This window comes from Pseudophryne corroboree, chromosome 4 (genome assembly GCF_028390025.1).
Source record: "Pseudophryne corroboree isolate aPseCor3 chromosome 4, aPseCor3.hap2, whole genome shotgun sequence".
NCBI classification, from domain to species: domain Eukaryota; kingdom Metazoa; phylum Chordata; class Amphibia; order Anura; family Myobatrachidae; genus Pseudophryne; species Pseudophryne corroboree.
This window is the reverse complement of record NC_086447.1, coordinates 358,892,887-358,920,512: the sequence shown is the minus strand read 5'-3', so window position 1 is coordinate 358,920,512 and position 27,626 is coordinate 358,892,887. Positions and strand designations below refer to the sequence as shown.

General features: G+C 42.9%; 1 protein-coding gene across 2 annotated transcripts; it reads left to right on the top strand.

Annotated features, from left to right (window-relative positions):
- The first annotated feature begins 36 nt into the window (after positions 1-36).
- On the top strand, positions 37-24,944 carry CHRNG (cholinergic receptor nicotinic gamma subunit). Of its 2 annotated transcripts, none has more exons than XM_063916536.1 (12): positions 37-122; positions 1,544-1,683; positions 9,495-9,539; positions 10,933-11,042; positions 12,601-12,756; positions 14,891-14,988; positions 17,078-17,278; positions 17,622-17,736; positions 20,616-20,730; positions 21,956-22,166; positions 22,748-22,881; positions 23,633-24,944. In XM_063916536.1, exons 1-12 carry the CDS (start codon positions 83-85, stop codon positions 23,813-23,815), a joined length of 1,548 nt encoding a protein of 515 aa, XP_063772606.1. In that variant the 5' UTR covers positions 37-82; the 3' UTR covers positions 23,816-24,944. The 2 variants fall into 2 exon arrangements, with proteins under 2 accessions (XP_063772606.1, XP_063772607.1); XM_063916537.1 differs by having other exon boundaries at positions 122-195.
- The last annotated feature ends 2,682 nt before the right edge of the window (positions 24,945-27,626 follow it).

Sequence of the window (27,626 nt, the reverse complement as noted above, 5' to 3'; positions counted from 1 at the left end):
GTCTGGTCAGTCCCTAAAATAACCATTCCAGACATTGCAGGAAGGTTTAATCGACTCCACACAGTGGATATGAGTTACAAGCATGGACAACGTGGTTGTGTTACTCTCTCTGTGCTTCACAGGTAGGGACCTCCCCAGAATCTTCTCTACTCTTTTAAAAAATAGGAAATGACAGTACGCTGTTCTTCATTAAAGGTAAAGCCAGTAACGTATACATTTGTTACTTACATTGTGTTATAATATGCACAATGATCATAGCATTTGTATTTAGAATAATACTATGATTGCATATAGTCTAGACTCACTGATTATCATGTTGATAGATAAAAATGCTGGGAGCTCTAATCTATAATATATATATTTTTTCTTTCAAATCAATTGCTTGCATTTAGAATTACATGATGCTTATACTAAAGAGATGTAATGTCCAGTATGGAATTGCTGTATGCGTACATAACATTTATGTATCACTGTGTACGTATAGAATAAATGTGCTGGTAATATGAACATCCACTGTCTTATCTCATAGAGTCAAATAAAATAAACAATATATTTTTTAACAGCGACAAAGGCTCAAGGATCAAAGCAGGTGTGGTTATCTGACGTGCTAAAATTTCAAGTTAATCAATTTTGTTTACACATAAAGCACTAAATCCTATGGAAACAGTACATTTTTTCTGGGATTTATGGCTTTTGTCAGTTAATGAAAGGCATCCTTCTGGTGACGGCTATTGCTGGCTATAGCAAGCCTTATACTTACATTATTTATTCTAATGAATTTACAAACACATTTTATTTACTTATTTTAATGTTTATTACACTTTTGGTGAATCTGGAGCTTGAACTGCAGGCCTAGGTCTAGGCTTCCAGTTCCAGAAAGCCGGCTTGGGCATGTGCTACTTGACACTTGGCAAGCAATAACATGGCTGTTATCGCTGCTGGCCATTGGCGCCAGTGAGCTGATAAATACCCGAAAAGACAATTATTTTATCACTGGGACAAGGGGTCTTAATAAATAGACTCATAAGCTATTTACCAACCCCTTTCATTTACAGCCTTCAAGTGTTTTGCTTGACTGACATGTGAAAGAGAGTGGGAAAAAAAAAAATCTTTGTTCACTGTGTAAAAAGACAAAGCTAAAAAAGTAAATGTTTGTAATTTGTGAAGATCGGAGAGCTTGGGAATATCACAGTGTATGGCTGTCTCTTGGTGTTTTTCTCACAGTCTGAGACATGTGCCACTCAATAGAGGTTCCATCCTGCTCTTATTGCGGGGAACTCTCTCATTCCCAGGACCCCCAGTAGCTCATAGCCCTGCTATACAATTTACTAATTAAATACATAGGAGGATACCAGGGACAATGTGGGGAAAGATAGAAGATTTTTAGATATGTATTAATATAGTTTGACCATCGTGCTACAAATGGGCATAGTGCTACAAATAGTTTGGGCATAAAGCTACAAATGATGGACATATACACAGAAGATGCACTTTAGGTATATGCCAGATACCCTAATGTGATGTCATCATCTCTGTTTCCCAGCTGTCCTGTCTCTCAATGGCGAGGAGAAGCTCCTGACTGATCTGATGAAGGATTATAACAAGAACTTGCGTCCAGCAGAAAAAGATGGTGACATTATAAGTGTCAGCATAAAACTTACCCTTACCAATCTCATCTCCCTGGTATGTGTATATCTGTGCTCTTGTAATGGCTGGCTGCACCATCTCTTAAGCTGCTGTAGGTGCCATCTGTTGTATAAATGCTAACTATAGTGTATGAATGGGATCAATAGTATTTTATGTCTTAATCATACTGTCCCAGGTTAGGTAGTACCGGTGTGAGCGCCTTGTTATGTTGTCCAAGCAGTTGGCACCTTTATGTCAAACACTGAAACACTGGGATGTATGACCTGTTCCAGAATAGCTGTGAATGAGTGATACATCTGGTGCACAGTGTATTCATATTTTTTAGGACAGAGGTGTTTGGTGCAGGCTAGCTCTTTAATAGTGTGACCTGTGGCCATGCTCCCACTGTAATTCGCCATGCTCCTTATCATTAGTGATGAGCGGGTTCGGTTCCTCGAGATCCGAACCCCACCGAACTTCACCCATTTCACACGGTTCCGAGGCAGCCTCGGATTTTCCCGCCTTGCTCGGTTAACCCAAGCGCCCGAACGTCATCATCCCGCTGTCGGATTCTCGCGAGATTCGTATTCTATATAAGGAGCCGTGCAGCATTCTCTCAGTTTCTGTGTTCAGTGTGCTGCAAATATCTGTGCTCAGTGTGCTGCAAATATCTGTGCTCAGTGTGCTGAAAATATCTGTGCTCAGTGTGCTTGCAAATATCTGTGCTCAGTGTGCTGAAAATATCTACGTTCTCTGCCTGAAAAACACTCCATATCTGTGCTGCATTGTAGTATATAGTAGGAGGACAGTGCAGAATTTTGCTGACCACCAGTATTATATAGCAGTACGGTACAGTAGTCCACTGCTCTACCTACCTCTGTGTCATCAAGTATACTATCCATCCATACCTGTGCTGCATTTTAGTTGTGCGCAGTATATATAGTAGGAGGACAGTGCAGAATTTTGCTGTGACCACCAGTATATATATAGCAGTATGGTACAGTAGTCCACTGCTCTACCTACCTCTGTGTCGTCAAGTATACTATCCATCCATACCTGTGCTGCATTTTTAGTTGTGCGCAGTATATATAGTAGGAGGACAGTGCAGAATTTTGCTGTGACCACCAGTATATATATATAGCAGTACGGTACAGTAGTCCACTGCTCTACCTACCTCTGTGTTGTCAAGTATACTATCCATCCATACCTGTGCTGCATTTTAGTTGTGCGCAGAATATATAGTAGGAGGACAGTGCAGAATTTTGCTGTGACCACCAGTATATATATAGCAGTACGGTACAGTAGTCCACTGCTCTACCTACCTCTGTGTCATCAAGTATACTATCCATCCATACCTGTGCTGCATTTTTAGTTGTGCGCAGTATATATAGTAGGAGGACAGTGCAGAATTTTGCTGTGACCACCAGTATATATATAGCAGTACGGTACAGTAGTCCACTGCTCTACCTACCTCTGTGTCATCAAGTATACTATCCATCCATACCTGTGCTGCATTTTTAGTTGTGCGCAGTATATATAGTAGGAGGACAGTGCAGAATTTTGCTGTGACCACCAATATATATATAGCAGTACGGTACAGTAGTCCACTTCTCTACCTACCTCTGTGTCGTCAAGTATACTATCCATCCATACCTGTGCTGCATTTTTAGTTGTGTGCAGTATATATAGTAGGAGGACAGTGCAGAATTTTGCTGTGACCACCAGTATATATATAGCAGTACGGTACAGTAGTCCACTGCTCTACCTACCTCTGTGTCATCAAGTATACTATCCATCCATACCTGTGCTGCATTTTTAGTTGTGCGCAGTATATATATAGTAGGAGGACAGTGCAGAATTTTGCTGACCACCAGTATATATATATATAGCAGTACGGTATAGTAGTCCACTGCTCTACCTACCTCTGTGTCGTCAAGTATACTATCCATCCATACCTGTGCTGCATTTTTAGTTGTGCGCAGTATATATAGTAGGAGGACAGTGCAGAATTTTGCTGTGGCCACCAGTATATATATATAGCAGTACGGTACAGTAGGACATTGCTATTGATATATTACTGGCATATAATTCCACACATAAAAAAATGGAGAACAAAAATGTGGAGGGTAAAATAGGGAAAGATCAAGATCCACTTCCACCTCATGCTGAAGCTGCTGCCACTAGTCATGGCCGAGAAGATGAAATGCCATCAACGTTGTCTGCCAAGGCCGATGCCCAATGTCATAGTAGAGAGCATGTAAAATCCAGAAAACAAAAGTTCAGTAAAATGACCCAAAAATCAAAATTAAAAGCGTCTGATGAGAAGCATAAACTTGCCAATATGCCATTTACGACACAGAGTGGCAAGGAACGGCTGAGGCCCTGTCCTATGTTCATGGCTAGTGGTTCAGATTCACATGAGGATGGAAGCACTCATCCTCTCGCTAGAAAAATGAAAAGACTTAAGCTGGCAAAAGCACAGCAAAGAACTGTGCGTTCTTCTAAATCACAAATCCCCAAGGAGAGTCCAATTGTGTCGGTTGCGATGCCTGACCTTCCCAACACTGGACGGGAAGAGGTGGCGCCTTCCACCATTTGCACGCCCCCTGCAAGTGCTGGAAGGAGCACCCGCAGTCCAGTTCCTGATAGTCAAATTGAAGATGTCACTGTTGAAGTACACCAGGATGAGGATATGGGTGTTGCTGGCGCTGAGGAGGAAATTGACAAGGAGGATTCTGATGGTGAGGTGGTTTGTTTAAGTCAGGCACCCGGGGAGACACCTGTTGTCCGTGGGATGAATATGGCCATTGACATGCCTGGTCAAATTACAAAAAAAATAACCTCTTCGGTGTGGAATTATTTTAACAGAAATGCGGACAACATTTGTCAAGCCGTGTGTTGCCTTTGTCAAGCTTTAATAAGTAGGGGTAAGGATGTTAACCACCTAGGAACATCCTCCCTTATACGTCACCTGGAGCGCATTCATCAGAAGTCATTGACAAGTTCAAAAACTTTGGGTGACAGCGGAAGCAGTCCACTGACAACTAAATCCCTTCCTCTTGTAACCAAGCTCCTGCAAACCACACCACCAACTCCATCAGTGTCAATTTCCTCCTTAGACAGGAAAGCCAATAGTCCTGCAGGCCATGTCACTGTCAAGTCTGACGAGTCCTCTCCTGCCCGGGATTCCTCCGATGCATCCTTGAGTGTAACGCCTACTGCTGCTGGCGCTGCTGTTGTTGCTGCTGGGAGTTGATCGGCATCCCAGAGGGAAAGTCGGAAGACCACTTGTACTACTTCCAGTAAGCAATTGACTGTCCAACAGTCCTTTGCGAGAAAGATGAAATATCACAGCAGTCATCCTGCTGCAAAGCAGATAACTCAGGCCTTGGCAGCCTGAGTGGTGTTAAACGTGTGTCCAGTATCCACCGTTTATTCACAGGGAATTAGAGAATTTATTGACTTAGTGTGTCCCCGGTACCAAATACCATCTAGGTTCCACTTCTCTAGGCAGGCGATACCGAGAATGTAAACAGACCTCAGAAAAAGAGTCACCAGTGTCCTAAAAAATGCAGATGTACCCAATGTCCACTTAACCACGGAAATGTGGACAAGTGGAGCATGGCAGACTCAGGACTATATGACTGTGACAGCCCACTGGGTAGATGTATTGCCTCCTGCAGCAAGAACAGCAGCGGCGGCACCAGTAGTAGCATCTCGCAAACGCCTACTCATTCCTAGGCAGGCTACGCTTTGTATCACCGCTTTCCATAAGAGGCACACAGCTGACAACCTCTTACAGAAACTGAGGAACATCATCGCAGAATGGCTTACCCCAATTGGACTCTCCTGGGGATTTGTGACATCGGACAACGCCACCAATATTGTGCGTGCATTACATGTGGGCAAATTCCAGCACGTCCCATGTTTTGCACATACATTGAATTTGGTGGTGCAGAATTATTTAAAAAACGACAGGGGTGTGCAAGAGATGCTGTCGGTGGCCCGAAGAATTGCGGGCCACTTTCGACATTCAGCCACCGCCTGTCGAAGACTGGAGCACCAGCAAACACTCCTGAACCTGCCCCGCCATCATCTGAAGCAAGAGGTGGTAACGAGGTGGAATTCAACCCTCTATATGCTTCAGAGGATGGAGGAGCAGCAAAAGGCATTTCAAGCCTATACAGCTACCTACGATATAGGCAAAGGAGGGGGAATGCACCTGACTCAAGCGCAGTGGAGAATGATTTCAACGTTGTGCAAGGTTCTGCAACCCTTTGAACTTGCCACACGTGAAGTCAGTTCAGACACTGCCAGCCTGAGTCAGGTCATTCCCCTCATCAGGCTTTTGCAGAAGAAGCTGGAGACATTGAAGGAGGAGCTAAAACAGAGCGATTCCGCTAGGCATGTGGGACTTGTGGATGGAGCCCTTAATTTGCTTAACCAGGATTCACGGGTGGTCAATCTGTTGAAATCAGAGCACTACATTTTGGCCACCGTGCTCGATCCTAGATTTAAAACCTACGTTGTATCTCTCTTTCCGGCAGTCTGCAGAGGTTCAAAGACCTGCTGGTGAGAAAATTGTCAAGTCAAGCGGAACGTGACCCGTCAACAGCTCCTCCTTCACATTCTCCCGCAACTGGGTCTGCGAGGAAAAGGCTAAGAATTCCAAGCCCACCCGCTGGCGGTGATGCAGGGCAGTCTGGAGCGAGTGCTGACATCTGGTTCGGACTGAAGGACCTGCCAACGATTACTGACATGTCGTCTACTGTCACTGCATATGATTCTGTCACCATTGAAAGAATGGTGGAGGATTATATGAGTGACCGCATCCATGTAGGCACGTCAGACAGTCCGTACGTATACTGGCAGGAAAAAGAGGCAATTTGGAGGCCCTTGCACAAACTGGCTTTATTTTACCTAAGTTGTCCCCCCCTCCAGTGTGTACTCTGAAAGAGTGTTTAGTGCAGCCGCTCACCTTGTCAGCAATCGGCGTACGAGGTTACTTCCAGAAAATGTGGAGAAGATGATGTTCATCAAAATGAATTATAATCAATTCCTCCGTGGAGACATTCACCAGCAATTGCCTCCAGAAAGTACACAGGGACCTGAGATGGTGGATTCCAGTGGGGACGAATTAATAATCTGTGAGGAGGGGGATGTACACAGTGAAAGGGGTGAGGAATCGGACGATGAGGAGGAGGTGGACATCTTGCCTCTGTAGAGCCAGTTTGTGCAAGGAGAGATTGATTGCTTCTTCTTTTTGCTTCAGTCATTTCAGCCACAGTCGTGTGGCAGACCCTGTCGCTGAAATGATGGGTTTGTTAAAGTGTGCATGTCCTGTTTATACAACATAAGGGTGGGTGGGAGGGCCCAAGGACAATTCCATCTTGCACCTCTTTTTTCTTTCATTTTTCTTTGCATCATGTGCTGTTTGGGGACTATTTTTTGAAGTACCATCCTGTCTGACACTGCAGTGCCACTCCTAGATGGGCCAGGTGTTTGTGTCGGCCACTTGGGTCGCTTAGCTTAGCCATCCAGCGACCTTGGTGCACCTCTTTTTTTCTTTGCATCATGTGCTGTTTGGGGACTATTTTTTAAATCTGCCATCCTGTCTGACACTGCAGTGCCACCCCTAGATGGGCCAGGTGTTTGTGTCGGCCACTTGGGTCGCTTAGCTTAGTCATCCAGCGCCCTCGGTGCAAATTTTAGGACTAAAAATAATATATAAATAGACTGGAAATGAGTGGAAATTATGGTTATTGAGGTTAATAATACTATGGGATCAAAATGACCCCCAAATTCTATGATTTAAGCTGTTTTTGAGGGTTTTTTGTAAAAAATACACCCGAATCCAAAACACACCCGAATCCGACAAAAAATTTTCAGGGAGGTTTTGCCAAAACGCGTCCGAATCCAAAACACGGCCGCGGAACCGAATCCAAAACCAAAACACAAAATACGAAAAATTTCCGGTGCACATCACTACTTATCATGCAGTGTGTACTCTATGAAGCAGATTAAAGGTTCCATTGGAGGCATACACACTGCTATAATGTGGTTATCAGGGCAGGATAACCTCCCCAACTATTACACCAGACAGAGCTGTGAGCCAAAATAAGCATGGTTATCTCTGCAGTAATTACCCACATTATGTGCAGTGGGAGGTTCCAATGGTACATTGTGCTTAACAGAATCTGCCACTAGGAGGTCACTTTAGTTACCCACGAGTACCCTTGTGGTGCCAGTAAGTAAATGTGCCGTACTGCTGGACTTGCAGGTTTTTGATTGCAGCCTCATATGACTGTATATAAAACCCGCAAGTCCATGGCAACGAGGAGGGCGAATTGTGGTGCTGTTGGCAGTGTTTCCAAGCCATTATAATGGCAACTGGTCCCTCTCACGTCTAAGTGAATTGACCGCTATGTCTCAATACAGTTCATTCTAAAGTTGGAAAGTATGCATAATGAATAATGATAGCTGATTTTGAAGAGAGAGAAAATATGAATTGGTAGACACTGTGATATTATCTCTGCCTTTCAGCAAGTGCTGCAGTCTATGTTGATATAAGAATGATGGCACGGTCTTAATGTTGACGGTCTTAATTGACAGTGTTGACATTAATATTGACGTTCCTGAAGTGTCTACCTGATTAGAATGTCAACAAAACATCCCTGGTGGTTCCTAGAACACATCCTCTCCACAACTTGGGCCACACCCTTTCATGGGTGGGTATGGGATCCCAGTGATCAGAATACCGATGCCAGGATTCCAACCACCAGAATGCCGGCAGGGGGTGAGTGCAATGAAACCCTTGTGGGCTCCCTCTACTCGCCACGCTGTGTGCTCAGTGGCTCGCTGCGCTCGCTACAGGTTCTATTCCCACTCCATGTGTGTCATGGACACCCAGGAGTGGGAAAAGCTGTGGCGACGCTGCTGCCATTCTGGCGGTTGTGATCCCAGTGTCAGTATTCTGACTGCCGGGATCCTGACTTTCATGTGTGTCCTGTATCACAGGCCTGCATATTTGGAAGGTATGATTAATGCCTGAATGGATATATATTTATGAATTAATAATAAAAAGATATAAAGGAGAGACTATATTGTAGACATAAATTATCCTAGGAATACATTCAAAGAGACACAAATGACTATTACGTTGCTGAGCCACCAAGGCTTAACCACTTAACTGGCATAGTTAGATCAACTGTGACCGCGCCGCCCCACTGTGTGCCCAAGTTTTTGACCAATAGATACTGGTCCTCATTCCGAGTTGATCGCACGTAGCAACTTTTTGCTGCTCGTGCGATCAACTTGATGCCGCCTATGGGGGAGTGTATTTTAGCATAGCAGGGCTGCGATCGCTTGTGCAGCCCTGCTATGCTAAAAAAGTTTCCTGCAAAACAAGACCAGGGTAAGAGTTACTTACACTGTGCGACGAATCCAGCGACGAAGGTCGTGGAATTGACGTCAGACATCCGCCCTCCAAATGCCTGGACACACCTGCGTTCGCCTCACCACGCCTGGAAAACGGTCAGTTGACGCCCCAGAACGCCTCCCGCCTGTCAGTCTTCTTGTGATCGCCACTGCGATCACTTTTTCCACTGGTGTCCGCCGCGCATGCGCAGTTCTGACCCGATTGCCTTGCTGCGACAAACTGCAGCATGCGAACGGGTCGAAATGACCCCCACATTTTGCAGATGTGCATAATATAATATTTTAATATTTTGAAAAATACTTTTTAAACTATATTAAATAAAATAAAATAACAATGTTATAAACAGTTTTGAAAAGAAAAATAATCAGTTAAGTGATTAATGTCTTTTCAGAGTGCAGCTATGTCAATTATTCTCTATTGTCACTTGCAGAATGAGAAAAAAGAGGCCTTAACCACCAACGTCTGGGTTGAAATGGTATGTACATTAAATAAAAAGAAAATGCATGAACAGTAGGGGTCGATGTAACCTTTGCAATTTCCATGAGACACCATGTTGGGGTTTTATTGTTTATCCTCATCAGGGGCGGATCCAGGAAAAAATGACAGGGGGGGCACCTTGTGCACGCCTTCGGCATGCGGTCCCATGAAGGTGCGCGTGGCCTCACAACAAGGGCAGTCGGAGGAGGGAAGGGGGGATATGGAGGGTAGGGCAGCAGTGAGGGGGGTCTCCTCCATATGGGAGGGCAGCAGTGGGAGGAGGGAAGGGGGATATGGAGGGTAGGGCAGCAGTGAGGGGGTCTCCTCCATATGGAAGGCCAATAGTGGGGGGGGTTATTCTACAGAGGGGAGGGAAGCACCAACTGGCTATATATACACACAATACAGTTACATACATACATTATGTGTGCTTAATTATAAAAACGTCCAGACTGACAGAAGTTGATCCAAGAGTTCAATAAAGACTATATTCCTCTGAGCTTAAATGCACCCAGCTAATTATATTCAAAAGTCACCAGTAATTATGTCCAAATATCTGTGTGTATCAGAATCAAACGGTCACAGGTAACTTAATCACTCTGTCTCTTATGCTTATAGAGAGGGACCTATTTACAGGTACGAGGAGTTTGTGCAGCCCGAGCGTCCCCGGGTATGCACAGTCTGCATAGCTGATATTCGTTACCTGCAGACCGGGACGGTATCCTGGAATCGGCTGGCGGCTTCTATCTGTGCGGCTGAATGTATTAGCACTGGTGGGAAGCTTCCGTCTGAGCCGCAAGCAGCTTCAACAGGCGGGTTGTCTCTCCTGATGCTCCTGTTCAAAATAGCCAAGCACTAAGCCGCTCCAGCCAGCAGAAATCTCTCCACTGTGGCACTGACACGATGGTGACTTAGCCCTTACGATCAGTTGCTAAAAGATGCCGGGTGTTTTGGATATGCCAGACAAGGATGCGTCCTCCTGTGCCTCTCTCCTCTCAATGGTGGAATCGCCAGTCCGCTCTGCTCGCCTCCCACTGGCTCCCAGCTTCTAACACACTGGCCGCGGCTGCAGCGTACTGTAATGAGTCAGTCTGACTCATTAGTACTGCGGCCATCGCCACTAGACCCTTCATCGCGGCGGGCGCCAGTGAACTGCACTGTCTGCGCCGCCGCTTCTTTTTTCAAGGGACTGTTGTTGGGGTTTTTTTTAAGTGCCAGACATGACAGGGGGGGCACGGGCCCGTGTGCCTCCCCCCTGGATCCGCCACTGATCCTCATTCAATATTACTCTGAAAAAAGATCTTTAAAGTTACACTGACTAATTTGTTTAGTTGATTATCATTCAGGATTTCTTACCTATTTTATAACTAACATTTTGCCTGTTATTTCAGCAATGGAAAGATTATCGCCTGAGCTGGAATCCCAAGGAATACAGTGGCATTGAAACCACACGCATCCCCTCCACCATGGTGTGGCTCCCAGATGTCGGCCTAGAAAACAAGTCAGTAAGATTCCAGAGCCTATTACCCTTAGGTTCTAAAGCTAGTTGACTACAGTTCTGGACTTTGCTCCCCTAGCCTCTTCCCTTCATACAGCACTACATAACCGCAGGCCCACCACATCCTACCTGTGCAAAAGTAGGTGGATAAATCCTGCAGGTTTTATCAAATACACAAAGTTGATGTCGCCAGTTTTGGGAAAAAATCTCATTATAAAATGACTCGCCATTGGGCATCTGTTGCAAAACATTGGCATGTATCTAGAATTTATGATCTTTACTATGGACCTGAGTTATATGCAAAGAGTCTGCAAGCATGGATGGCCACAGCAGCCCGATTTACTACCTATCCATACGGCTAGATGCGGGTTGGGTATGAAATGCCGGTGGTCGGGAAGCCGCCAGTCATATGACCAACCACGGCATCCCGAAAGTGAGAATCCCGACCCCAGACGGGGATAAGTATTTTACCCCTCTCCCTTTCCCTACCCTAACTGTAAGTAACCCTACGGGGATGTCAGCTAGGGCTAACCCTTTGTTTGTGTCGGCTATGGCTAACCCTCTGGGGGGTTAGCACCTAAACCCTAACCCCCCTAGTGACTAAACCCTAATCCTCCCCAACCCCAGGCCCTAACCCCAACCCCCATCGATGTCTCGGCGCCCTTCTCCTGAGTGGTGTCGGGATTCCAGCCTCGGTCACATGACTCCTGGCATCTCGACTGCCCACTGTTTTTAAGTACGCAGCTGCACCCATCATGTATCTGCTCTTACATCTACCCCACGCTGGGTGCAAAAGATTTGTCAGCATATGCATGACTTGTAGTTGCACAGAACTACATGGCCCCAACCCTTTCATGATCTAGATCTCTTACGTGCGTTCATAAGGTAGCCGCTGGGTTGAAACCCAGAAGTTTCATGGAAAGAGAAACCAGCTCAAATCAATCCTACCAAGCCAGAGTTTATTAAGAACAGTATATCATATTCACATCCCCTGCTCTAAATATCAACATTTACGTGATCTCCCGAACACATTTATGGTAACAAAGAAACAAAGATGCAATTAAAGGATGGTCACAGAAACTATGAATGCCTCCTGCCGGCACTGCCTGGCTGCGATGGCAGGAGCCCCGCTGCCATTTTTTGGATCGGAGCGGCTACATGTGACGACACGCAGCATCCCCAAAAACTATCCATCGCCGACCCCCACCTTCCCTGCAAACACCTTTGCCTGTCAATCAGGCAGAGGTGTTCGCAGTTAATGCGGGCCGACCACATTAATTGCGCATGCACGCGCAGGACAGGACCTGCGCATGCGCACAGGGGATCCCGCCGCTTAAATTGCTGTCACCTGAATTAGGCCCTAAGGCACAATAACACAAAATGATGTAATGTAATCTAATTGTTTACATACACCTGATATGATAAAAGCAATAAGTACTTCAGGATATAGCTTTATTACAAAACCATCTTTGGTCTACATTATAGAAAAAAAGAACCAATGGTAATGTAATGTATTGTTAGTGCTGTAATGTTTAATCATTGTTTCCTCTTCCTCCTGCAGTGTCGATGGCATCTTTAACATTGCCCTATATGCCAACACATTAGTGTCTTCAGACGGGTCCATTTACTGGCTGCCTCCTGCAATCTATCAAAGCAGCTGCCCCATTGTGGTCACATATTTTCCTTTTGATTGGCAGAACTGCTCCATGGTATTTCAGTAAGTCTGGTGTCAACTATTTGTGAAATAATACATATAATTCAAATAATGGAAATCCATTTGTACCTGTGTGTGCTCACCGTGTGCATGCTGGTCCTTTTGGCCGCAATGTGCATTCTGTCATGATATATTGGGTTTTCATTTGATAGCATATTAAAACAGCTTTTATGTTAGAAGAAATCATTACTGTGTGCTGCACACCGCAGACCTTTGAAGCCTCTGGGCATGAAAAACAGTTGGACCGAGGTCCATTTGCGCCATATAAGAATGGGACTTGTGTAACATTTATCTCACTCCATGTGTGCACAACCTATGTCTGTATTTTCATTAGCACGTACCCTGCACTTGGAGTAGACTGTCAGGGGTGTTAGTCTCTTAGTTCAGTACAGCTAGGGTGACCATAATATCTCTTTAATCTGGGACACCTATGATTTACACAGGTTCTGTGGCTGGCTAAACTCTAGCCTGAATTTCACCTGGCCAGCCACAGAACCTGTGTAAATCATAGGTGTCCCAGATTAAAGGGATATTATGGTCACCCTAGTACAGCTGGAAGTACAGCAGAAAGATGTGTCTTTTAGGAGACTTATCTTTTCACGACCTATACGTAGTTCTTGTAATTTTGCGAATTGTAGTAGAAGATATTGTCATGCTGGCTGAGCATGTTTAACAGCTAAAAGAGTTGTCTATCAGTTGAAATGCTGCAATGCTAAGACGTCACAGATAAGACAACACTAGTAACTCACAGTAATCAACAGTGTATATATATATATATATATATATATATATATATATATATTAGGCCATGTGATAATTGATATATCAACAATGCTTTATGCTTAGGTCGACAGTCATTATGTAGACAGGTACAGAATGTACCTGTAAGCCGCTATGGACTATCACTAATGTGTCTGGATCTATAACAAAGCGACCTGAAGAAGAGGCTGACACCGCTATTCTCAATGCTAGATTTTAGAATAATACTAAGGGGGTAATTCCAAGTTGATCGCAGCAGGATTTTTGTTAGCAATTGGGCAAAACCATGTGCACTGCAGGGGAGGCAGATTTAACATGTGCAGAGAGAGTTAGATTTGGGTGGGGTGAGTTCAATCTGCAATCTAATTTGCAGTGTAATAATAAAGCAGCCAGTATTTACCCTGCACAGAAATAAAATAACCCACCCAAATCTAACTCTCTCTGCACATGTTATATCTGCCTCCCCTGCAGTGCACATGGTTTTGCCCAATTGCTATAAAAAAAATCCTGCTGCGATTAACTTGGAATTACCCCCTAAGAGTAGAAGGCAGGATGCATATTAAAGTTGTTTTCACTTATGTTGTTAGTATGCTCTCAATTCATTAGTAAATAATAATGCGTCAGTGTAGCTCATTGTAATATATTTATATCTATAGAATTATGATAGGGTATGTGAGTAAGGTACAATACACATTTATGAGAACTCCAGCATAATATCAGTTCCCCTGGTGCTGCTAGTATCATCTGCTAGAAGGGACAGAAGTTGATAGTCAGGATTGACAAGCTTGCATAGCAAACTGCATAGCTGGGAGACTGCATACATACCTGTATACTGAGCAGCACCTGCTGAGATGTTGTACATGCAGTTCTCGCAGGGTACAACAGCAACAAGGCTGCATCACTGAATATTCATTATGTCAGCATAATGATTTTGACCCCAGCAAGATTTTCTAAGTGATACAGCTAAAACCGTATAAGCAAACTAGGCAAATGCCTCCCGGCAGCAGTGTTCCGGAGGGCAGCATATAAAAGGTTTCATGCAGATTTTATTTTACACTCAAACTTTCCCAGGACGATGAATGCAGGAGGGTGTGTTAGATGGGTGTGAGCCTTCTGGGTGCACACATCTCTAGTGTAGGGAATTTTCACAGATAATATCTAGAACATTATTTCTTAAGTTATACAAGTTTCAATGTGGAACAAGACTATTATTAAGTTTTACCTGTGATGGTAGTTTTATTTTCTATTACAGAACACTTTCAGAATGTGTCATGTGACACCAGGGACCTCACTAATCACATAATATAAGTAATATCTCATAAAACTGTACAGTTATGATGCCTGCAGATTTGTTTAACAATTGTTACTCTTTAACTAGGTCACAAACGTATAATGCCAATGAGATTGAGTTACTGCTGACAGTCGATGATGGGAAGACAATAGAGTGGATTGACATAGACCCAGAAGCATTCACAGGTAAAATACAACACATAACTAGTGGCGCACATGGGGGATGATTCTGAATTGGGAGCAAAGCAACAACAAAAAAGTCACTTTGCACCTCGACAAACCATGTGGCAATACAAGGCTTTGCTGGGGGGCCTGAGCCAGTCATGTGGCAGAGTAATGGCGCCTCTCTGCATAATACCATCCAAGGGCATATTTTGCAGGGTGGTTCAGTTAGCACTGCTGCTAGCAGGTCTGGGGGTGAAGCCAAACAGAGCACCTGGGCTAATCTACTTTATATAGGGCCGCTGGGAACTGTTAGCATCATGGAATTAAAAATATGGGTTTAATACATCTAATTAGGATAGAGCTGGGGTAGAGCTTAGCCTTTAAAAAAGGGGTGTTTGGTTTCTGCGAGTGGGGCGATTGACACTGGACCAGCTGGCTGATAGTTATATGCTGAAGTGCCAAAAGTCATGGGATAGCAGTATGTAAAGGTAATGGTAGGTGGTGCCACCATAATGTGACATCTTGGAAATGGCCAGTCCTGCATCAGTTTGTAATCTGACATCTCACGAGTCACTCTGAACACTGGCAAGGCTGCTCATGGCAAGTTGATGTGAATTATCAGAGTTTGAATGGGGTATTATCATGGGTGCCCGATGGATGTGTCATTCCATTTCCAAAGTTGTGTGGACATTCAACATTCCCCGATCTAAGGTGTCATGTGTGTACTGGGAATACCTCATAGGAGCCGTTACCACCCACCATGGAAAGCGCAGTAGCTGACCACAGGTTCTTAATGATAGTGAACAGCAGGGTCTGTCCAGAATTGAACGTGGTAATAGACAAGCAACACATTCACATTCAATACAAGAGGTACCAGATGCATATCCAGCAGGTCAGTGCAGCGTTCTTTAGCTTCCATGGGATATGGGAGCAGTAGAGCTACTACAGTGTCCATGTTAACACTACAACACATGACACAGCTTGTGACATCGCTAATTGGACCCCGGAGGACTGTGAACTTCTGGCATGGTCTGATGAGTCACGGTTCCAGCTGTTTTGGGCTGATGCTGGGGTTCGGGTGTGCACAGACCCCATGAGGCCATAGACCCCAATTGTCAACAAGACACTGTACAGGCTGGTGGTGGTCACATAATGGTGTGGGGTGTGTTCATGTGTTGGTGTCGCTGGTCTATCTGAACATGTCATTGACCAGTAAATGCTAGGTTGCAGTGCTTGGTGACAATTTGCATCCTTTTGTGGACTTCATGTACCCCCACAATGATTAAATATTCCAGCAGGATAATGCATTATGTCATTGGCTTCATGTTGTCAAGAATTGGTTCATGGAGCATTCTGGGGAGTTCCAACAAATAGAATTGACACCACGTTTGCCCGACACGAACCCAATGGAGCATTTATGGAATATGGTGAATACAATATCCTGCATCTACAAATATCAGGGAGCTGCGGGAAGCTATCCAGGTGGCATGGGTCAACATCTCTCCAGAAATCTTCCATTCACTTGTGGATGCCTCATTGAGTTGCTGCACTTCACAGGTCTAAAAGGGGGTCCTACAAAATACTAGGCACCTACCCTATGACGTCTGGCACTTCAGTGTACTATGGGGGTAATTCAGAGTTGATCGCAGCAGTAAATTTGTTAGCAGTTGGGAAAAACCATGTGCACTGAAGGTGTGGCAGAGAGAATTAGATTTGGGTGGGTTATTTTGTTTCTGTGCAGGGTAAATAATGTCTGCTTTATTTTTACACTGCAATTTAGATTTCAGTTTGAACACACCCCACCCAAATCTAACTCTCTCTGCACATGTTATATCTGCCCCCTCCCCCCCCCCCCCTGCAGTGCACACGGTTTTGCCTTACTGCTAACAAATTTGCTGCTGCGATCAGGTCTGAATTAGGCCCTATGTTAGATTAGTGCTAGGGATCACCAAGAGGAAATTGTTTTGTGTATGTGAAAGTTCTCTGCCATCCTGACAAAAAACACAGTTAAAATACTGTTAAAGTGTGAAGTTAAAAAGGGTTCATTATCTTGGAAATGTCCATATCGCAGCATGTTAAAATTTTTGTTGATTGCATTTGATACTCCTAGAGAATGGGGAATGGGCGATAAAACACATACCAGCTAAGAAGATTATTGATCCTCGACTGTCTGCCGATAACATCAATTATCAGGCGATCGTCTTCTATCTCATCATTCAGAGGAAGCCTCTCTTCTACATCATCAACATCATTGTTCCGTGTGTGCTTATCTCATTCGTCAGTGTGCTGGTTTACTTCCTACCTGCCAAAGGTATCATTCAATAATATTGTAATGGCCTTGAATTTTCTGAACAGACATGTTCCATCTACTTTCTGTTATACTGTAAGATCTGTCTTAGCTTTGAAGCTCATCTTCTAATGTAATATGGTGCTATTGATATTATAAATTGCACAGGTAAAAAGTTATATAAAGGCAAAAAATTAATAAGATGAGTAAAATGAAGCTTTGGGATTGCATAGATTCATAGGAGGAAAAGAAAGGAGATGCCATAGAAGCACCACAGTAAATGGGTATAATTGCTGTAGCGAGAGTTACATAGACATTTCAAAATAGTAATAGTCTCTCTCTTTTGCCTTCTTTGCCTGATTCTCAGCTGGAGGTCAGAAGTGCACAGTGTCCATCAACATCCTGCTGGCTCAGACTGTCTTCCTCTTCCTGATTGCTAAAAAGATCCCAGAAACCTCCACAGCTGTGCCCCTGATTGTAAAGTGAGCCGAACCTCTGTCCTGAGCTCTAGATGTGTTCAGGTGTATGGCTCGCATACGCCTATTAAGCTAAATGAACAATTTTATGCATACTATTATTTCTCATCTTGGGTGGCCATTTTTTTACTTGGTAATATGCAATAGGGATGTGTGAGAAATCATTACACAAGTTACACAAATGTTTGGTTCAGTGTCTCAACCAGTTTAGTATGAAAGAACACTGACTTGGTTTTCACTACAGCAGGTGGCCAGTGGTAGCTTACCAGGTTTGGGATAGTGGCAAAGTTAGGTAAGGACGTACGTGTTATTACACTGGGACTGCAGTGGACTCAGCACTCTCTTAGTATGTACAAAGCATCACAACTAGAGTACGGCAGTGTCTTCTTTATGTTGTGGGGTCCCAGTGTACTGCAAGCAAGGCTGCATTTTCCATGAAGCAAGTGATACTGTAACTTTGTACTTGTAGTATAAGAGCAGTAAAGCACAAAAACACAGCATAAGATACCCCAAATCCACTTTCTTTTAATCACGTAATTTTATTGAAAGTTTCAATAATACAAAAAAACTAATAAGAAATATGAAAAAGCAAGATATTATGGATCATGCTAAGGTGTTGGGGGGAGTGTCAGGGTGGTTGTCCCACTTTCCTGAACTAACAATCCCAGATTTGGAAAAGGTCCTTCTGTATTCTCGTAGGACGCTTCCATCCAGCATGTATACTGAGCTTTTTTTAAACATTTTTCATAATGCCTACCTTTCTACGTAGGTTTCATATAGGAACCTCCACGAATCATAATTGTCCCTGGTGTCATCAAGAGGAGGCAGATAACTACCATTGTCTGTGGTCCTGCCCTATTGTGAAATATTTCTGGCACTTAATGTGCAGATATGCAGAACTTAAGTTGAAAATTATGTCCCATTTACCCCGGAATGGGCAATTTTTGGAATGGTTAATCCTGCACTACAAATAACCCCGGGAAGTAAGAAATTATTACTGTCCATAAGCGCAGCGGGTAAAAAACTATACTACAGAGCTGGCTTGATAATTCACCCCCTCAATTGCCATTGTTTTTTTTTAGTAAACTAAACTTTCTGTTTCGAATGGACTGGATGGAGACACTCCTACATAAAGAAAACGAAGTGGAACGATTTTTTTTTCACTCTGGGAGTCATATATAGACACACTCCCACTCACAACTAGAAATCAGATTCATTATAGTCTTAAAGATACCACATGGTATCTTACCAGACTGATATCACATGATCCACTGATTGCCTTAGCGTAGGGGGAAGGAGAGGGGTTCTCAATTTTTGCATATTAACCTTTGTTGGGTTTCAGGACTCGCAGCCTTATCTATGTATGTTTAAATATTATCTTTGGGACATTGCTATTAACGGTTATTGATTTCTACTGATATATACCGTATTTGCTGGCGTATAAGACGACTTTTTGGCCCTGCAAAACATGCCACCAAGTGGGGGGGTCGTCTTATACGCCGGGGGTCGTCTTATACGCCGGGGGTCGTCTTATAAGTCGTATACGCCGCAGTGCCTCCCGATGCACTGCGGCCGCGGCGGGTCATCAGCATGGCTGCGGCGATACAGGGGTGCCAGCCTTTTCGGCGTGACCGGCCCGTTCTGCTCGGGAAGCAGCGTCGCTCCGGCCCGCCCCTTGCGGTCATAATATAGTAATGTCACTTGGTATTAATAGACTGCTGCTAGTGACAGGGAGACAGGGAGGGCAGACAGGGAGCAGGGACCAATCCAATCAGGCTTTGTATACAGCCAACCACAGTACTGCACCATTGTACAGTGCAATACAGTACAATACAGCATAGAAAAAGTCCAGCCGTCAAACGCCTATCAACCCTATCATGGCACCAGCAAAAAGAAAGAAATATGATGCAAGTTTTAAACTTCTTTGTTCTTTTACGTTTTATTTGGTGTGTGGAAGGTGTGCGGAAGAGGGGGTAGTCTTATACGGCGAGTATATAACAAACTCTATATTTTGAGTGGAAATGTTGGGGGTCGTCTTATACGCCCAGTCGTCTTATACGCCGGCAAATACGGTAATAAGTTTTACTCAAGAGATGCATACTACGAACATCTACTGCTGCACTCAAAGTTACGTGTTTATCTGACTATCCCCTCCGCTACGAGGGTTTGAACTAATGTATGACATTTGCTTTATCCACATTTTGCAACTAGATTTGTCAAATTAACATTGTAACTAATGTGGCTTATTTGTATCAATTCTTTGTTGCCTCAATAAAAAGATTTAAAAAAAAAAAAAAGAAATATGAAAAAGCATATAAATAAAAAGCAAAAGAACATAAAAGAAATTGGAGCAACCATAGCAGAAACAATAAAACATAACATGAAAGAAGAGCACATTGTAGCATAAGTTTGCGAGATTCAAAATCCAGTAAGAAGATATGCAAAATTCACATAGCAGCATATTAAATGCGGAGCAGAACTGAGTATCCACAAGGAGTACAGAGAGATCAATAGGTAAGGCCACGACATTGGCTAATAAATGCAATTCAGTAACAGTGATACCACATTAAGAGGCATGGGCTGGCGGAAGCACCACATACAGAGTCATAACCAGATTAGGAATGATATGGGGAAGGGGGCCTAAGAGCATACCTAGATTCTTGCCAGAGATTCTAGATCCTACCAAAGTCAGTAGGCATTTCTCTTGTGGTACTGTACATAAAACAGTCATGGGAGACAATAACATTAAACAGGGCCACCTAGTGGGGAATGGAAGAAGCAGGAGCCATCCATGTTCTAGCAATGCAAACCCATACACCTAATTCACTTCTTCTCATTAACGTCAAATCTGAATTCCTGAAACTTTTTTTTTTTTATTTCCCCAGGTATTTGACATTTCTCATAGTGGTCACAATTACCATTGTGATGAATGCTGTCATTGTTTTAAATGTGTCTCTCCGTACCCCAAACACCCACAGGATGTCAAACACTGTCAGAGAGGTATGGGACTGCATTGTGTGTGCAAGGTGATGCATGCCACTTGCAAACATCGTAAAAGTGTCAATAAAAACAACACAATCAGGATGATATGAATCCTAAAACATAGTTTATGTGGATGGCGGTCATTAGGTCGACATGAGTTAGGTTGACATGGTCATTAAGCCGGCATGTTCCAGGTCGACATGGAAAAAGGTTGACATTAATTTTTCACAATTTCTTTCATTCTTTGACCTTTTTTTCATAATTAACGATCCACATGGACTACAATTGGGAACGGTATCCTGTGCCAACTGCAGTGGTAGCGGAGCGAGGCACGTTGCCCGAAGCATGGCGAGCGAAGTGAGCCAAGCGAGGGGTCGCCGTGCACTAATTTGGGCTCTCGGTCACTTTACACAGAAAACAACACCAAAAAAAGTAAAAAACTCATGTCGACCTTTTTCCATGTTGACCTAGCACATGTCGACCTAATGACCATGTCGACCTAATGCATGTCGACCAAACGTGGTCGACCCAATGTTTGTCGACCTAACTCATGTCGCCCTAATGAACCACACCTAGTTTATGTATGGAACTAATGTGCCCTGGTTTCATCTTACTGCACATCTGCCTGCTCACCTATATGACTCTGACCTGTAGGACATTGTAGTGTACTGTACTGTCAATCATTTGTATCTAAATGGAGGTAGATTTGTACGTTCATGTTTGTGCTTTTAGACTTCTATGAAGTATTAAACACTAATATTTTGGATCTGTCATATGCTGGGTCACTACCGGTAGTTATTATTGTTTACATTGCAGGGTTTATTTTCCTTTGACCCTCCCCCTCTTCCAGCCATTTCTCTTCCATCTGTCCATCCTTCATATCCCCCTCTCCTCTTCTTCTTTCCATCTTCTGTGTCATCCTTTTCTTCCCATCTCCCTCTCTTCTCTGCTTGCTATGATCTCTTTCTCAGAATCCACCCCCTCTGCATATGCGGGAGTAATAAGAATAAGACCAGCAACTGAGGAAGAGGAAATGTAGGTTCTCGTTATTTTGTTGATAAGACGTGTGTGTGAGGCCTGAGGAGCATTTTATTGACCTCCAGGTCCTTTCTTTACCAGTTACTGGAGTTGGAGGAATAGGTGCAATAATTATTTATTAATTTTCTTCATGTTTATTAAAGAACTATGAACCTGGCACTATTTTTGCTGTTTACAAATGTTTTCTGTTTCTCTGACTCTTCAGCTCTTCTTGAGGAAGGTCCCACGGCTACTTAGAATGCATCTCCGCCACAGTGATGTTGCTCCTGCGCCGGCTCCACTCACACGTCGCAGCAGTTCTTTAGGGTTGATCATAAAAGCGGATGAGTACATGATGAGGAAACCCCGAAGTGAACTCATGTTTGAGAAACAGAAAGAGAGAGACGGCCTCATGAAGATTGTGCTAGACAAAATAGGTATATATATGTATTATACTTAGTGCTTTAGCCACAGCTCATACAGCAAGGCCATAAGCCATTCATCATGTAGACACTGATTAAATGTCAACATGTTAGAATGTCGACATATTGTCTATGGTGGCTTAGTGAAGACTTACCTGCTCACGGCAATTGTGGTGGCTCCAGCGAAGTCTTTCAGGCCCAGTTGTCATTTGACTTTTGGCGCAGACATCTGATTGATCCACCTAGCCTAACCCTAATCCCTACCTCTAACACTCCCCATAGTGCCTTACCCTTACCACTCCAGTCTAACCTCCCTCTTGTGCCTAGCCCTTACCCTCGCCCTCCCCCCCAGTAGCCTAACCCTAACTTCCCCTAGTATCTAACCCTAACTTTCCCATCCCACAATGTCATCATCATAGCTGTAGACATTGTTATTGTTGACCTAATAACGACATCCCTAACTTGCATACAGTATACTGTAATTACACATCAGTAGTTTAGAATCTCTGTTACAAAACATTCCCAGTTCCAATGTAAGCACTGAGTAGATTTAGGAAACATCTAACTTTGTGGACATAATGTTTCATTTCTCGAAGGCAGAGAAATGGGAAATGGCACTGCACAAGATCTCATCCATAGTCTGAGCCAAGCTGCCCCAGAGATACGAACCAGCGTAGAAGCCTGTAACCACATCGCAAGAGCTATGAGGGATAAAAACCAGTTCAAAAGTGTAAGTTGTCTCCTGAATGTGACATGAACGCACCCTTAGAGATCATAGAGGAAGAGTTATCACAATCTGCATTTGTAATGCGGATGTCATAAATATTTCTCATGCAAATTAATTAAACTGTCATAAAATTAAATATATTTCATAGGTTATGTAAATGTATTAATGGTCAAAATAATTATTAATACACCTACAAGCTTTGAATTTTCAATTCACTAAATAATTTTTATATCAAACTTTTTACCATTTAGACACACAAAATATATGAAATAGACCTGTCAAGTAATATTTTTGATTGTGTGGAACATGGAATATACAGTATAATGGTAAAAGCCATATAAAACAGAGGACTGGGTTGACTTATGTGTAGTTGTAGTAACTAAATATAATTAGTGCTGCTGTTCTTTTTGTATAGTGATTTCCAATAGTCCTTCTTCTACATTACACAGGACCATAACTAGGGGTGTGTGCAGTAAGTGGTGCCGCTGACCAGGGCACAGGGTCCTGGGGGCATTACTGTTGCTGCCCCGCATCACCTGCACTTGGCTTGCAAAGGGCACCCTGCAGCCTGTAGGACCACCTGGAGTGTCCTAAGGACGCCTGCCCGCTCAGTGTGATGCCATGACGTCACATACTTCTGCACTGACAATACAGTCCTATTTACAGTAAAAATAAATAAATCTAGTAAGATGTCCTTTGAAGTATTTTTAAATGATTTGTTAAGTTCTTAACATTTTATTTTTAATTCTTCTAGGAGAATGAGGAGTGGATTTTGGTTGGTCGAGTAATAGACCGAGTCTGTTTCTTGATCATGTTCTCTCTTTTCATTTTTGGGTCCCTTGGAACCTTCCTGGCAGGCCACTATAACCAAGCACCAGCACAGCCTTTTCCTGGAGATCCTAAACTCTACCTACCACAGTCCAAAGGGTCTACCTGATTGGGTTACTGTACAATACCTGCCCTTGAGCCTTTCAATGTGTCTACCTCTATCACTAGTAGTTAAAGATCGTGTGAGCCTTTTGTCCTGGTTTTGGGCAGGTTCCCAATATTCTTCAAACTAATAAGTTAAGAAATATCTTGCACATTGATAGTAATTAATGTGTAAGAGACACAACATGCCTGAAGAGAACGAGTTCAGACCTTAGTGTTGATAGGTCACCCTTTGGCTTGTGCATACAGGAGGAATGTAGAACACCTGACTTGGAGTATTTTTTCTTATGTATTTCAGATTTTTTAGGGCTCAGTGCCATATTTGCGTTTAGACTGGTAGAAAGTGGTTTAAAAAATGGAACAGAAACTTAATCACTCTGCCGCCTTTTCTTTGAGGTGGTGGCTCTTGATAATGCAGTTGTCTAGGAATGCAATATACTGGTATATAGGGGATATAGGGCCTAATTCATGTTTGTACGCAATGGCTGACGTTCACACAACGGAGCGATTATCAGCAGACTGTGCATGTGCCACTGTGATTTAGCTCGCAATGACAGTTTCACTGAGGAGTGAATGACCGGAAGGCGGTGTTTACAGGGAATGTTTGGAAAAATGCCCTGCATGTCATGGACATTTTCAGTCGTGTGTCTGCCATCAGCTACAAGCTCATACGCGTAAAAACCTGGCGCCTGCATGACCGCTACTTCCATGTCCAGTCTGCAACCCCTTAAACCCGATGTTACTCGTTTTTGCATATAGGCCGCGAAAGTGTATGCAATCGGGAATTTGATTGCGATGACTCCCGTGGAAAGCTCTTTGCTAACATTAGCAGCATCATAGGCTAGAAAATCACAGGACAAACATGAACTAGGCCCATCATCCAGACAGATAGCAGCACATGAAAATTAGATCTAATACTGTATGTTTCACATGATTGTTGTAGTGTGCTCATATAAATGCACAACAAGCAAACGGTATGTGAGCTCTGTTCTGGTATCTCATGTATTCTTACCCATGTACTTTGAATAATATTTATGAACATGTGTTAAGAAAGGATTATTGCATTCAATATAATGTATCTTTTTCACATATTGCTCATATTGGGAGTTATTCAGGTTTGTTAGCAACCCAAAAAAGCACACTAATGAGCAAAACCATGTTACACTGCAGGTGGGGCAGATGTAACATGTGCAGAGAGAGTTAGATTTGGGTGGGGTGTATTGTTTCTGTGCAGGGTAAATACTTGCTTCTTTATTTTTACACTGCAATTTAGATTTCAGTTTGAACACACCCCACCCAAATCTAACACTCTCTGCACATGTTATATCTGCCCCACCTGCAGTGCACATGGTTTTGCCCATTAGTGTGCTTTTTTGCTTTGCTAACAAACCCGAATAAGGTCCATAGACTGCAATGACATACAGTAGGTGTCAGATTATATAAGATCTTTTTGCTCTGTTGAACCTGTGAACATTATAATGTGTGTATTATTAATGTATTAATTCACCTACATGTATTAAACAAAACAGCCTGTCTACCACAGATTTTATAAACCAAAGAACAGTTAACACACCATTAGCATCATCTGAAAACATTCCTTTGCCTTCTATGGAGCTAGACACTTCATAAAACTGTTTCAGTTTTTTTCTTTTATGTATTTGTTATGTTTTATTTTGCCTTGAAGTCTGAGCTTCATCACTTTTTAGTTGTGATTGCACTATTCCCCCCAATACTAGGATAGGGGGTATGGGGGGTCATTCCGAGTTGATCGCTAGCTGCCGTTGTTCGCAGCGCAGCGAATAGGCTAAAAATCTGCATTTCTGCTCATGTCTATGCACTGCAATGCGCACGCGCGACCTACGGGTACAAAGCCCGTTGTGGTCTTGCACAGGTTCTAGCAAAGTTTTCAGTTGCACTGGCGGCCGCAAGAAGATTGACATGAAGGGGGCATTTCTGGGTGGCAACTGACCATTTTCAGGGAGTGTTTGGAAAAACGCAGGCGTGCTCGGGAAAACGCAGGCATGGCTGGGTGAACACTGGGCGGGTGTGTGACGTCAAAAGCCATCCCACCAACGTTAGAATCAACGCACACCAGGGCTGGTCTTCTTTTGCACAAAATGTTTTTGCTGGCGCTCTGCTGCACAGGCGTTCGCACTTCTGCAAAGCGAAAATACACTCCACAGTGGGCGGCGACAATGCGTTTGGACAGCTGCTAAAAACTGCTAGCGAGCGATCAACTCGGAATGACCACCATGGCTCATTCACATTGTCTATAGAATGGCAAATGCACTCTTTTTACTTGAACTGATGAGTATCTTACAAACCCACTGTTCAATCTTAAAGTGGAACTAAATATTTCCATATGTTGCACAGATGGATACACTTTTGTATAAGTCCATGGTATACAAAGTTGTTGTATTGGACCTGTAAATAAATAACCTATTAGAAACAAATGTATACTACAGCATTATTATGTTTTTTACATTTTATTTTATGTTTAACTGTTTATTTACTGGCTTATTGTTACATAAATATGTATGTTGCTAAATAGCTCTCTTTGCTTTCAGTAAATGCATCAAGTACAGCACCACTTAATTTCCATTGATATAAGGCAGGATAAAAAAGTAATTTAATGTTTTCACATGTACAGTATGTGTACTGTCTTTTTAGACATTTTTATATATATTTCTGTGTGTTACCACTTTAATTTGGCTATAACATGTTGTTTTGTTAATTCATTTTTCAAGATCATCTTATCAATCTAACATTCAGCTTTACTGGTCCTATAATAAAATTAAATATAATTTATGGTCCTATAATTATAATGATCCTACAATTATAATTAATAGCATTGTCAGTGTCCTAGATTTTTTTTTTTTTTTTTGTAGATTTGTAAATATAAATTTCTTTTTTTTGCAAAGCTCCGTATATTATTATACATAATAAATATCATGGCTGGTACACTTTATCTGTAACTAGATCTCTTTTATCTGGCATCACTAAAGGCGCTGACAAAGTGAACTTCACTTCACTAGCACCCGGCAGAACTCCACAGGAATCAAATACTCCTGTCCTATTCTGAAATATGTTGGTCCTTAAACAAACATGGGGATCTGTCACTTGGAAGCGTCATGCTGATGCTGTCAGAGGGTAAAGAGAATCTTATTTGATATCAGATCCAAAGCAAACATTGCAGTGAATTGTCCTTGTCTGTGGGGTAGAAGGCAGCCAACCATCGCCTTAGTTCCCAGAGCTGCTCCTGCAATGTACTCAATAACAGTATTGTTCTTCATTTCACAACACAGGCTCCAATCTAGCAAGCTAACTGATGCAATGCATATCTCACTGCAACAGGCTATTCTCATTCCTTATTATAATTCTGGTACACCCCACACAGAAACAGACATACCCAATTATAGTCTGCGGAATGCATGGAGTTAAAGGCAATACATTTCCCTAGTATGGGACAGGCAAGTGTCAGGGAATGTGCATTTAGCATTTGTTTTGTGTAAACAAGCAAAGGACATTGAAGGGGTGTAAAAGCCCCCCTGATAATCAAGAACACAGAGAACTAGCTATAGAAATAAAACAGCAATGTAAGAGTATAATCTCTTCCTTGAAGGGAAATGTGTGTGTATAATTATAGTTTTCTTTTTACATTTGTATTATACAGTATGTATGGATTCTAAAATATACTTTTGTGTGAAAGGCAAAGTTGTAACCCCCTGTGATATACTGCACTTGTGCTGTTTGTAATATATTTCTCTAATAGAATTATACAAAACTGCTAGAGAATCATATACTGAAAATATCATCCA

What these genes read in the sequence shown, in the direction of transcription:
- CHRNG (XM_063916536.1), top strand. Translation starts at nt 83, where the DNA reads ATGGACAACGTGGTTGTGTTACTCTCTCTGTGCTTCACAG. An exon ending in GATGTCGGCCTAGAAAACAA is followed by an intron (nt 11,043 to 12,600) that starts GTCAGTAAGATT and finishes TTCCTCCTGCAG; the next exon opens with TGTCGATGGCATCTTTAACA. An exon ending in AGACCCAGAAGCATTCACAG is followed by an intron (nt 14,989 to 17,077) that starts GTAAAATACAAC and finishes TGATACTCCTAG; the next exon opens with AGAATGGGGAATGGGCGATA.